Source organism: Salvelinus alpinus, chromosome 36 (assembly GCF_045679555.1).
Source record: "Salvelinus alpinus chromosome 36, SLU_Salpinus.1, whole genome shotgun sequence".
Lineage (NCBI taxonomy): Eukaryota > Metazoa > Chordata > Actinopteri > Salmoniformes > Salmonidae > Salvelinus > Salvelinus alpinus.
Genome location: NC_092121.1, coordinates 10,155,942 through 10,169,647, shown reverse-complemented (window position 1 = coordinate 10,169,647; position 13,706 = coordinate 10,155,942). Strand labels below are relative to the sequence as shown.

Below are 13,706 nucleotides of genomic sequence, written 5' to 3'. Positions count from 1 at the left end.
TTATTATGACGCATTTTATTCAGTAAATAATTTGAGGCAATTCAGATGTAGCCTACATTAGTCGGGCAAATTATCTTTAAGATTTCTTCTTAAGTGCATACAGGGCACTACTTTTCCCTACTCACCCTTACATTCATCCAGCAATATCTTTGCTAATCATAAGGCATAGAAAAGGAGAGGAGGAGGAATAGTCATCCCGCCTTCCCAATGTCATCTCAGTGCAATCTGGCTGTCGTATCTGACGTCTCATTGGGTTTCCTACACTCTGGCATCGATTGCGAAAAGTGGGTGTTCACTTACTGAGCTTGTGGTGCTCCTACTAATATAATAGTGCTTCCGTGCGGGAGAGCTCACACAGTTGATGCGCACATCGTATCTACCAATCAACAGAAGGCATTAGGACAGCAAGCAACAATCCTGGCCACTGAGAGAGCGGAGTCAATTAATATTTATGCAAAGGTTGTTCACTTTCTACTGCACAAAGTTAGCAGTGAGAGGACCAATGTGTGGCAGTTTTTTCACCCTTGTTGGGAAGATCCACCGGATTTGTAATTGGCGGTCAGTGTATCGGGATGAAGACGTGCTTTGCACACTACTTCAAACACTTTGGCGTTCCCTTTTTTCTTTTTCCGTAAAATGCCAAGACTTCGTCCATCACACTCTGCCCATTTCAAACCAGGCTGCTCATTTGGAAGGACGCCAGACCGCAGGCTTTCTAATCTGCAAATTCAGTGCAATAAACGGTGACATTGACTGTCAGCGTTGGAATAAGAAATCGATAGGCTACTCAAAAAAGGGATGCGATATTCTTTCGGAATTTTAACGATCTATTTCCTGTATCCTTATAACCATGCGAATTGGGGGTATGCTGGAGTGGTTCAGCTACTCACATTTTCAAATAGAGCAAAGCTGATAGTGACAGATTATTGTTGTTGAGTGTCCATGCAAGTATTGGGGTGGAAACATGTCTGGCCACTTCTTTGAGAGGATCACTGCTATCAGAGATGGCATTTTGGTCCAGCACTTCGGTTTTTACCTCTAAAGTGCCCAGGAAAATTTTATTCATGTTCACCCTCTCCCTTTCTGTCACCTACTTGTTCTATAGTTTGATGAGCTGTTACAACTCGTTACAGTTCCCCTTGCAAGAGAACTACGTGTACCAAGGGAGGCTGGTGACGGAGGAGACAACTTTCGTAACATTAAGGGAGAAACTTTATTCCACTTCACCCCAGGGCTATTTGGACGAGAAGCTGATAGAGGTGACTGCCGCCGCCGCTGAGAAAACGGTTGCAATTTCCACTGTCAAAGATAATGTGGAGACCGAACAAAGAACATTGGATTGGGTTAGGAATCAGGCAGCTCCGACTAAAACTGCCGCGGTGTATCAATCTCCCGCTCTGGAGAGGGAGCACCAGGAATTCAGCACCATGGACAACGAACTCAGGGTGAACTGCACCTCGGATTATGGGGTGAAAAAATTACCCCAAGCCATTATAATTGGGGTGAAGAAAGGAGGTACCAGGGCTCTGCTCGAAGCTTTGAGGGTCCATCCCGACATCAGAGCCGTTGGGAATGAGCCACATTTCTTCGACAGGAACTACGAGAAAGGGCTGGATTGGTACAGGTGCGCGCATCCACTCTCACGTAATAACCCTATCTGGTTCAGAGGTCTCGTTACCCCACATAACATAAACCATGTGTTGATAGTCTCGATTTGTTCATATTTAAAATGCACTAGATTACCTCTAATAATACTAATAATAATAAGTAGGCCTATACCACTATCAATGTCATTATTCATTATAATCATAATAATCATAATCATAATAAAAATAACAACTCTGCTTAAAAATTGCCTACCTATTAGATTGGATATCTGCCAAGTAATTCGGCTTAAAAATGTTTCTAAAATATCCCCCACTTGTTTTACATCCAACAATACAAAACAGTTGTTCAGTTAGCCTAATCATTCTATCTATTCCCGCTGCATCAAAATGAGAGCTAGACTGATCTGGATGATAAACTAAAATATTCACATCACTTAGAAACCACACCTAAGGAACAAAGTAGCCTTTATGCAGTACACCTTTATATCTTGCTTCTGAAGTACAGTGAACCTAGTTTTACAATAATATACAATGTTTTATCATAGTATGCATGTATATGAACATAGCATGCAGCAATAGCCAAACTATTCAGTCGATCAGGTGTTCATGCGAGTGCTTTCATTAGAACAATACTCAGATCCCACCTACAGTTGTGGTATTAACTTTCTATAGTGTTCAGAACTGTCCCTGTGCAACAGGCCTGGTTCCTTAGCAGTGTACTCTGGGTTTGGGATGTGATGTGGTACAGTATGACTACTAACTCGACATGTTCTGATAGTGTCACAAATATAGACAATCTTGCCTCATATCGACAAAATGTATTTCCAAGTGTATTTCCATCGGATAATAGCTAGTTCCCAACTATGGAATATTGAGTTTATTTAGCAAATGCTTTGTAATATCCACCGTTGCAGAAAAAAAGTCCCGTAGCTTGATAACAAAATGAAAACATTCTGCGCTCACCAAGATCCATATCTGATTCAGTGTATATTGGAGGAATTATGAAAAAGTGGTCATTTTAAAACGATTTAATCTGACACAGGGCTGAAACCAAATGCATGTAGCTAAAGGCCTATTTAAGTCCATCTATCTAAAAGCCATATGGCCAGGTTTTTTTCTGTATGACTGCATGGGGTTAGAGAGATCATCATTTTGATCAGCTAATCCAGATGTTTCTCTGCTGATCCTGAGTGTTGTGCCATCCATGTCTTCTCACATGCAATACATTCGAGGTAAAGATTCCCCCAGTCAGGTTCATCACCCAGTCATGCTTTTTCTTTGTTTTCCAACACTGCACATCTCACTGCCTCCTTTGTGATTTTTTCCCCTGTTTATTAAAAGATAAACAACCATGGCATTGAACCACGGTCTGTTTGAGGGTTTGTCCGTCCCTCCGTTTGACAGTGGCACTCACTCAATAAGGCGCCAGCATCTAGCAAGATGATGGTCTGACTAACCAGAGGAATGCTGGATTTCAAATGGACTCAGTGAACAGAGAATGAAAATGAAGCCAGCCAGTAGTACACAGAGTCCCTGACTCCATGCTTGTGCCCAGAGGGATCGAGGTGCTGTGCCTGTGAACCCAGTCTAGTACAGTGGCTCGGGGCTTTGGATATACAGGGGACCATCTGCCTCAACTCATTGCAGTGTGGATGGGAGCTATGCTCTCCTCTGTCCTCAGCTGTTGGCTGTTCATTTAGCCCGTGTTAATGTGAGACGTTTCATTACGCTTTTGGTGTCAGGCTCATTAGACGACAAGATGACAGGCTTACATAAATAACACCAAAGTGTGCTTGTGTGTTTTAGTGCCCCTGAGCCAACCAAATCCCTTAAGCGCTCTTAACATTTATTTCTGCGTTTCGTCCTCTGAGTAATGTTAACCTCAGGATGACGTATGCAGAAATGTAAGTATCGGGTAGCGGTGTTTTTTACACCCATGGGGACGATATAGCTATGTGGCTGTTCTGTCTGCCAAATTTGAACAGTGTTGTAGTGTGACAAGGGAAAAAAAGGTTACACTCAGAACTATGTGATCTGCCCACGTCCTGATGCTACAGACAAAGCATGTCATTTTTGTGGATTTTTTCTGTTTAAAGAAATATACTACATCACGTCTGTGTGCAGGCCTACTGTGTAGGCTTAGGCTGTGTGCCTAGTCCTATGACTGAAATCATGATCACAACCATTTAACGTTGGCTTCTGAGGTTGAGTCTGATAATGTCATCACATGCACTGAATCAATTTGTTTGTGCAGCGGTGGCCAATTTCATACTTTTTGATGGCTTGGAGAGTTAGACACTGCCAGAGGATGAATGTGGTACCGTTGTAAAAGATTTAAAAGAAGCCAGTACAAATGCACAGCCTGAAGAGGTGTGCACTGAGAGAGCTATTCTGTGCTTGCCACAGTTATACGGTGCTCCAGAATCCCGGTATGCATACAGAATTCATCTGGTAGAAATGTCAAGTGAAAACATATTTTTATACCCCATCCGCTGGGCATATATTTCACAGGGAGTAAGTTAATCTTCTTGTTCATGAAATATGATGCAGCACCTTGGTGACATCTGTTTTACCCGGGTAACACAATGTTTAAAAGGCTTGTCGGGGAGGACCTTATGCCTTGTTAAACTCCTTTCCGCTTTTGAAGGGAAGCTACAGTCTTTAACCAGCAGGTCATTCTTTCTGTGTGTCAGATCATAATAGCTATACCATCATTAGAAGAATCACGCCGTTGCCTGGAAGCCTATCTCGGGTTTAAATAGGTGCTGCAAAACAGCAGACGATTCATTGAGCTGGTATTTAGGAACAACTCTAAAGCTCGTGATACAATTGATTTCCCAGGAAGTTTATTTGGGTTGTACTACTATGCTGATCATATTGTGTGAGTTTTCAATGAGATGCATAGCTCTGAAGCGGCTCTGAGGTCTCCGAGCCCCTTATCATTGTGTTGGGAGAATGACACTTGGACCTTGTAAGCGATAAAAGCTGAGGCAATGTGACTGTAAATCTTTTGAGCTGTTTTGTACCTTTGCAACTCTATGGCCCTGTGTTGCACAATGTGACAAACAATAATGTTATATTACAGTGGTCCTTATAACGTGCAGCATGGTGTTCTGAATGTGCTCTCCTTCCCCAAGCTATTTCACCTCAGGCGGAGGTCTTGGTTGCTGCCTGCTGGCTTTTATATGAGGTGGCCTTTAAAAAAGATGCCAAAGAATCAGCCTTGCCATCACCAAGGACTTTCTCTCTTTGTGTGAGTTGTAATGCATTCTGATCAATAGGGACCTACACAGCTCAGAAGCCCACACAGTGCAGGCTCTACACTCTGCCAAGGCCTTGCAATGAAGTGCTCTCATTCTTTTATCTACTTTTTCATCGAGGCTCTGTTTCCCACTGAATGGTGGAAAAAGCTTGACGAAAGAATTTCCAGTTTACTGCTACTTCTTTTTCAGTAAATACGAAATGCTAGTAGTGTAGAGACCATGTCAGAGCACCATGTCTTTGCACTGCTGCAGGCCCGGGGGGACTCTGAGGAGAATAGCATGAATTCCAGCCCCAGCTTTATCCGCACCCTTCCGTGTAGTAAGACAGAACCCTCTGACAGGAAGTGTGTGTCGGAGACAGCGATCTACTGCTGAGAGTAGCATCAGAGAGTCTAAATCCTGTGTTTATCCCTTGTTTACCCCTGCGCTCCCACCTCAGCATGCTGCTCCACGGCTCAGCTCCCTGAGTCTTGCCACCAGACTAGGGGTCCGTGACTCCAGTCAGCGGGGAGATAGGATGGAGGGAGGTGGGCCTGATCCCTGAGCAGCAGGCTGGATGCCATCCCCTCCATCTTCCAGCTGGGCCTGTGTTGCTGCTCCTGCAGCGCCTCCACATCCTCCGCTCCTCCCCGGCAAGCCAGAATCTGTCTGTGCCTGATAAGATGGCGCCAAGGCTCGCAAGGACGCACCTCTGGGTACTGGGATGCCAACGCGGCAGTCGTGGAATTAAACTTTTTAATTAGCAGCATGCCCCAGTGCCTGTCAAGAGAGTGGACCGCTGCAGTCAGGTTGGTCTCAACATCCCCCCTCCCCTTTTCCACTTGATTAAACTCCCAAGCACCACAGAGCCCAGAGATTCCACCAGTGTCCTCAACAGAAACATATTTATTTCCCATTCAAATGCCTTTGACTGGATGCAGACATGGCACAGCGCTATGACACAGACGGTACCTTCCCACCAGAAAGCCTTTGTGTCATCTCTGTCTGGCTGTTAAACATGAGGAGAATAATCAGAACCTTCAGATTGCTGCACCACCAATTACTGTCAGTCTGGATAAATATGGATATTGGATCACACTTAAAAAGTCTAATGTAACTCACTCTGTAGCAAGTTCCTTCAACTATGAATGGCAGGTTTGTGTAGCCATTTACTCTTGTGTTTAATCACATGCACGATGCAGTTGAAGTCGGAAGTTTACATACACTCATTAAAACTCATTTTTCAACCACTCCACAAATTTCTTGTTAACAAACTATAGTTTTGGCAAGTCGGTTAGGACATCTACTTTTTGCATGATACAAGTAATTTTTCAAAAAATTGTTTACAGACAGATTATTTCACTTATAATTCACTGTATCACAATTCCAGTGGGTCAGAAGTTTACATACACTAATTTGATTGTGCTTTTAAACAGCTTGGAAAATTGCAGAAAATGATGTTGTGGCTTTAGAAGCTTCTAATAGGCTTATTGACATAATTTGAGTCAATTGGAGGTGTACCTGTGGATTTATTTCAAGACCTACCTTCAAACTCAGTGCCTCTTTGCTTGACATCATGGGAAAATCAAAAGAAATCAGCCAAGATCTCATTAAAAAAATTGTAGACCTCCACAAGTCTGGTTCATCCTTGGGAGCAATGACGGTACCACATCCCAGAACAACAGCAAAGGACCTTGAAGATGCTGGAGGAAACAAGTACAAAAGTATCTATATCCACAGTAAAACGAGTCCTATATCGACATAACCTGAAAGGCCGCTCAGCAAGGAAGAAACCACTGCTCCAAAACCGCCATGAAAAAGCCCGACTAGGGTTTGCAACTGCACATGGGGACAAAGATTGTACTTTTTGGAGAAATATCCTCTGGTCTGATGAAACAAAAATAGAACTGTTTGGCCATAATGACCATCGTTATGTTTGGAGGAGAAAGGGGGAGGCTTGCAAGCCGAAGAACACCATCCCAACCATGAAGCATGGGGGTGGCAGCATCATGTTGTGGGGGTGCTTTGCTGCAGGAGGGACTGGTGCACTTCACAAAATAGATGGCATCATGAGGTAGGAAAATTATGTGGATAAATTGAAGCAACATCTCAAGACATCAGTCAGGAAGTTAAAGCTTGGTCGCAAATGGGTCTTCCAAAAAAACAATGACCCAAAGCATACTTCCAAAGTTGTGGCAAAATGGCTTAAGGACAGCAAAGACCTCGATCCTATTGAAAATGTGTGGGCAGAACTGAAAAAGCCTGTGTGAACAAGGAGGCCTACAAACCTGACTCAGTTACACCAGCTCTGTCAGGTGGAATGGGACAGAATTCACCCAACTTATTGTGGGAAGCTTGTGGAAGGCTACTCGAAACATTTGACCCAAGTTAAACAATTTAAAGGCAATGCTACCAAATACTATTTTAGTGTATGTAAACTTCTGACCCACTGGGAATGCGATGAAGAAATAAAAGCTGAAATAAATAATTCTCTCAACTATTATTCTGACATTTCACATTCTTAAAATAAAGTGGTGATCCTAACTGACCTAAAACAGGGCATTTTTACTAGGATTAAATGTCAGGAATTGTGAAAAACTGAGTTTAAATGTATTTGGCTAAGGTGTATGTAAACTTCCGACTTCAACTGTACCTGTTACAAGGTAGCTAGCTAAATGTCTACTAGCTAGATATTTAGGTGTGAATAGCTATCTCATGTGTATGTGTCTCTACAGCGGAACTGTGGGATCAATTCACAACACTTTATCTTTCCAGTTCAACCATATCAGCAGGTATTATCAAAGTAAGTTTAGTCATGAACACCATCCACACAGAATTGCACTGCCTGGGATTTTTTTGTTTTTTGCGATGGAATCAGTGTTTTCTGTTGGGAGAATGTGGATTGAATTTATTTTGTGTTACTCTAGGGTCAGCCTTGGGGAGTTATCTTAGTCTATTTCTATTGTGACACTAGAATTATGAAAGAAGTAACACTGCTGCATCCTTTGTGGCTTAGAGAGAGAACAAATCACTCTGGCAGTGGGTAAGTTCAGACAATTTCATTCTACCCCAGCTTCTTCTTGCTATTCACATGCAATACCTTACCCTCTCTCTTCGACATTCATTTCCTATTCCGTGTCATGGACAAAGCTACACCCAAACACCTAAAGTGATCATTCTCCAATTCCAGTAAAGTTGACTTTACTTGAGTTTAGAATTTAATTTGCTGATTCAATTTGCCAACACAATGAATTGGCATTGGGGCATGGTTGCCATCAAGGCTCGGCCTCCCTTTAGGTTTGTGTCTGTCAAAATAGAACTGGATGGAATTCTTCCTTGCGTTCTTTTCCATTCCATCGCCAATGGGAAAACAGGGAATTCTTAGACCCCTATTTCAGTTCCATGTCATAGATGGATTGCCTGAAAATGACAGCCCCAGTCTCGCCTGTTAAATGATTTATTTTGGACCAAAAATAAAGTATAAGCACAAGTCATTTTAAGCTTGAAAGGATTCCTATCTCCCAGGGATTATTTACTTGCCGCAGAATTGCCGTGATGTGCTTCTAGTCAGAAGGAACAATGATTCCATTCGGCAAGAATGCTGCTTTACAGCCATCTTTAAACCTCTCTGAATAAGACTTCCTTTTGGGACAAATAAGCATGTCAATCATACTTGTCAAGATTCCAATTTTCCTTTCGCCTCTCCTGGAGCACTTGGTGCTGTGCATACATGCCCCTTATCGGTTGTGAGTGATGCAGTCTCATGACACAAACCCAAAAGCAAGCTGATGCATTGGTTCAGTCAGAGCAGGGTTCTCTCTGACAGGGCTGGCCATGGAGCCATGGAGCCAAGACGTCACGCAAGGGCTGTTGGGAGCATGTTTCAAATATGTGGCCGTGACCTGACATGTACTCCAGGAGTGTGTTAAGCTGAGGGATGTGGGGAGAGTGGAAATCATAACTTCTCCCTCCATGCTCCACCAGTAGCATTATTCCGCCTGCATGCCCATGACATGTTACACACAGAGCTTATTCATAGGAAATACATCAGCTTGGCCATATCAAGATGTAGGAATTACCTTGAGATATAGTCTGGGATGACATGGAAAGCAATTGTCTTTTTTTTTTTTCAAGGACTCGCCAAAGAACAGAGCAGAATGAAAAGGCAGTTCTAGCTATAGAAATATCCTGTGAGCTCACATGCACCTCGCGCCACTGACGCCATCCACAGCTCACAACAATCTTGACAGGCTTAATTCAATTATGGCAGTGCGATGTGCTGAGACTCCGGAGGTGTGAGCTAATTCCTCTGTTTACACCCCTGAGTCACTGTCACAAACAAAGACAAACACATTCATTGGCTTCCAGGAGCTTGTTTTCTGCGATTGCCCCATTGCCTTTGAAGTTTCTCATCGCTTTATGTTGTTTATTTATTCCTGCTCTTTCTTTGCCTGAAATCACCATGGGGTATTCCGCGAGAATATTTTAGCACAGTGTGAAACAATGAAGGAGCTGAGTATTAGACGTGTAAACTACGCACAACACAGTCCTTACATTGAGATGGTATTCTGATTCAGAGGGGATGGGTTAAATGGGGAAGACACATTTCAGTTGAATGCATTCAGTTGTACAACTGACTAGGTTTCCCCCTTTCCCTTTCTGTGTCGATTGGGCTTTTCAAGTAGGAAATCTTCATTGGGAGTTGTGTTTATAGAAACCCTTTTATAAGTATTTAGGTTTTCGACTTTCAACCATCTGTATCAAGAACACTTTATTAATCAGACCTCCACCATGAGAATGCTGTCCTCTATTCTCTGTGTAGGCTGGTGGAAGTGATTTTTATATAGAGGCTGTGGCATTGTGCCAAGCTCCTTTGAGACTTGTACTAAGCCGATGAAATGCAAAAGGGTGCTTTTAGGGATTATGCTAAATACTAATTGGTGTATAAGAAGGTGATTGTTTTTCCTGGATAATTTGGATTATTGGGTTTAGAGATTTTGTTGCAAGTTAACATGCTCTTCCTGTTTTAATGGGGCCATTAGCTCCTCCCAACCATGTGAAGCCAACTCTTAGCTAATGTGGCTGATACTTGTTCTTTGTGCCTGTAACATGCTCAGCCACACACGTGTGCAGGGCGACACAACGAGGAAATGTGTTTCAGTGAAATCATGTTAAAGATGCTTGTGTGTTTAAAAGAAAAGTTACATATCCCATAATCCTCTATGTATGGGGGTAAGTACAAAGGGGTACACAGTCAGACATCACAGGTACAATCACGTTTCCCCATGGTCTGGTTTTTCTGTTGAATGTCAGGATTTAGCTATGAAGCTTTGTATCGTTCCAAAAAAAGATAGATGTCAAACTGTAGTTGCAGTATATTCACAAGATATGTTTCAGAGCAGGAAGAAAAGATAGGAGTGAAAAGATGCCAACCCATACCCAGGGCTATAGCAGGATTAGACTCTCTTTTTGTCTGAGGTTTATCTTTAGATATGTGAGCTACACTTGGTTATTCATCCCGTTCATTTTCAGTATGCCTGGGATGACTCTACTCACGGTCTCCTTCCACTCCCATCGACCTCCAGTTTGTTTCACATCTGCACGACTCGAGGAGGGAGAATGTTAAGTATGAATTGATTTTTAAATAAGCATACATTTACCTTCAGACACCTGCGGAACATATTGGGCTCGTCCTGTATTGCAAAACAGGCTATTTTAATTGATCTTTGTGATGAACATTGAGGACGGACCACCCTGTCTTTGGAGTCAAGGTGACTTTGGCATCACAATCCTATACCGAGTCCCTTGTTTTTTTTCATAATGGGACAACTTACCATGAAAGCGCATCTGGGCAGGGGTGAGAAGGTAACAGTGCTGTAACTAATGGGTTTATTTTATTTAATTTACTGGCTGTGGCCCCCAGATCATTGGAAGCATGCTGGCCACAGTGAGATTTGAGGTTGCAGTGGGAAAGAAAGAAAGATTAACCCTCTTTTCAAAAGGGCAAATTTCACTCATGTCATGCTGGATTTTCTTGCCGAGATAGCAGGCCAGTATAAATCTGCAGAACTAAATGAATACAGGTTTGCGGTGAAATGGGCCTCTCAAGCTTATTTCGTACAAGCCACCTAATCAACGTCACGCTGGGGCATCGGTCATAAATGAAGGCTTTGTCAACATGGCCTCAGATGGATGCAAGGGAGCATTTGCAATAACAATTGCTTCTTGATTCGAAACGTTGACGTGCCAACGGAAGGTCAATTGGGCATATCTAACCCGACTGAAGTTTATTTGGGGGAATAGTTGTGAGGGCTAGTATTTTCCTAATGATTAAAGGTATATAATTCTGTAGAACAGCTTGGTAGGGTTGTTGCTGTCATCATTAACACCGGCTTTTAGCTAAATATTATCTTTGATGCCATTGTTGTAGTCACATGTCTCTCCGTATCTGTTTCTGGCCACATTGTCTCCAATTAACAGTCTCACAATTTTCTGATGCAATCAGTGGAATATAAATGAAGCAATCCCAGCAGCCTCTGGCTCTGCGTCGTCTCAGCCTCACGCTGAATCACTCGCTGTTAGATCTGTGCTGTAATAAACCCACTTTTTACAGGGCTAAACACGTACTCTCTGCACCTTGGGTAAACTCAACAAACGCTTCAGGGTTTCAAAATTAATGTTGCATAATAATTAGTTAACCAACAGTGCGATGCAAGAGGAAGGAATTTTACACCTTGTGTTTAATAACAGATAGTTACATTTGCCTTGCTACTAATGTTGCATGTGTTTCTTCATGCTATTTAATAGTTGGGACTCACTTAGCTGGCTCCTTCCCTCCACACAGATGGATCTGCACAAACACACCCATTTGATGTTTTTCCTTTCAGTAGATTTTTGGTTTGTGGTGGCAAGACAGTGTAAAACACTGAAACGTGCCTACAAACCACTGATGGTTGCTCACGGCGGAATCCGATCAAAACAAAGATGCTGTGTTTGGTTAGTTCACTCAGTCAGCCATTGGCTGCTTGATGCGTCGGTCTGCATTCTAGTGGATGTTATTGAAGTACATTTTTAGAACTGAGGCATTTTCTCTTATAGGCTACTCCAGGTGTAATATGATCACTCTCCCTCTCACCTGTCTGTTGGGCTAACCCAACTCTAAAGCTGTGAGAGGGGTGTCACGCCCTGACCTTAGAGAGCCTTTTTATTTCTCTATGTGGTTAGGTCAGGGTGTGATTTGGGTGGGCATTCTAGTTTTTCTATTACTTTGTTGGCCGGGTATGGTTCCCAATCAGAGGCAGCTGTCTATCGTTGTCTCTGATTGGGGATCATACTTAGGCAGCCTTTTTTCCACCTTTAGTTTGTGGGATCTTGTTTTTGTACTGTTGCTTTCCAGCCCTACAGAACTGTGCGTTTCATTTTGTATTTGTTGTTTTTTCGGTGTCATCAAATAAAAGTAAGATGTACGTCTACCATGCTGCACCTTGGTCCAATCCTTCTATCAACGAATGTGACAAGGTGTGTGTTGTTGTGTGTTCGAGACGAGTGAATGTCCAAAGTCAAACCAAAAAGGCGATAGACATCCCACGGTACCACCCATAGATGAAGAGACTAACACTCTTAAAAGCCTAGTGCAGTCAAAAGTGTGATTTTTCTGTGTTTTATATATATTTCCACACTATGAGTGACTTAAAAAGAAAAAAAGATTAGTCTTAAAATTATAACTGATTATTTTCCCATTCATGAGATATAGACAGTTGTTTGCATTATCTCTTGTTTTTTTTTAGCTTTTTTGTGCGCTTTACTATAAATATTGTGAAGCGGAAAAGGTCTTTGTAGATCTCATTAAATGTTCCATGAATTGTTCCATACAGTATGGCATTTGGTTCAACTTGAATGATAATTGCATTAGTTCCCCAATTGTCTTCATTCTACTACGTTCTAGTTATCCGTATTCAAGTGTTTCATCATCAGTGCATGATGGCATTGGGCATTTTTTGTTGTTTTAATGTAACAGCTTCATTGGACTACTGCTCTCACCGGGAGCCTTCACACTCAGATTAGCCACACCTTGTCTCTAAATTGTTCTGACAGGTGATTTGCCAATAGTCTTTTGATGAGTTGTTCACATTCTGATATAGCAAAGTTCCTGTACATAATAATTCCACCGTAAACGCGATTCACAATTCAATCATAGATGTCTTTGCTTGACTGAGTGCACCAGTTTATTTGTAAATGTCTCAACTTTTTGGTAAAATCGCCTTAGATACGGTTGAAATACTGGATGCTGCTTCTTGCTCCCAAACCAGTCCACTCAGGCCACCGTCAGACTGCAATGTAGGTTGAGTTTAGGTTATTGTAGTGTAAGTCAAAATGATCTGTCCCCCGTATCCTCACGAGTTTGAACAGGAAAAGAGAAGGTAGGTAATGTAACTTTTTCATATTGCGACAGCGTCTTCAGAAAGGCATTCGAAGACTAGCCCTAGTAATACAGGAGTATGGTAATGAATATCAGTGAAAAACACTATAGTGTTCAGACAAGCCTTGACATTGAAAGGGCATGCCCCCCAACTCAAATAAATGGTGCCCCACAGAGCCAGACAAGGCCCTGGCATTCCCCGATTTTAGTTCCTTTTGTTTCACGAGTCAAGGGCCTTTTTCTACCAGACTTGTCCATTATCTGAGTCTGAAAGACACAGCAAAGTCCACCACATGGTCTGTCAATTTGTGAAACTCACTAGAGCAGTCCTGGTGTGATAATGAATGTAATTTCTTTCCTCCTATGGCACAGACCCAATTATTTAAAAAGCAGTCAGGCCTGTGGACCTGTGCATGTGGAGAAGTGTAAGATACACCA

The 13,706-nt window shown here is 42.4% G+C and overlaps 1 protein-coding gene across 1 annotated transcript in view; it reads left to right on the top strand.

The window, feature by feature from the left end:
• Positions 1-280: 280 nt before the first annotated feature.
• LOC139565008 (heparan sulfate glucosamine 3-O-sulfotransferase 4-like) overlaps positions 281-13,706 on the top strand; it is a 99,121-nt gene continuing 85,695 nt past the window's right edge. The window contains exon 1 of the mRNA XM_071384995.1: positions 281-1,624. Coding sequence (XP_071241096.1) covers positions 1,005-1,624 — 620 coding nt within the window. The 5' untranslated portion in view covers positions 281-1,004. The remainder of the gene's footprint in view (positions 1,625-13,706) is intronic.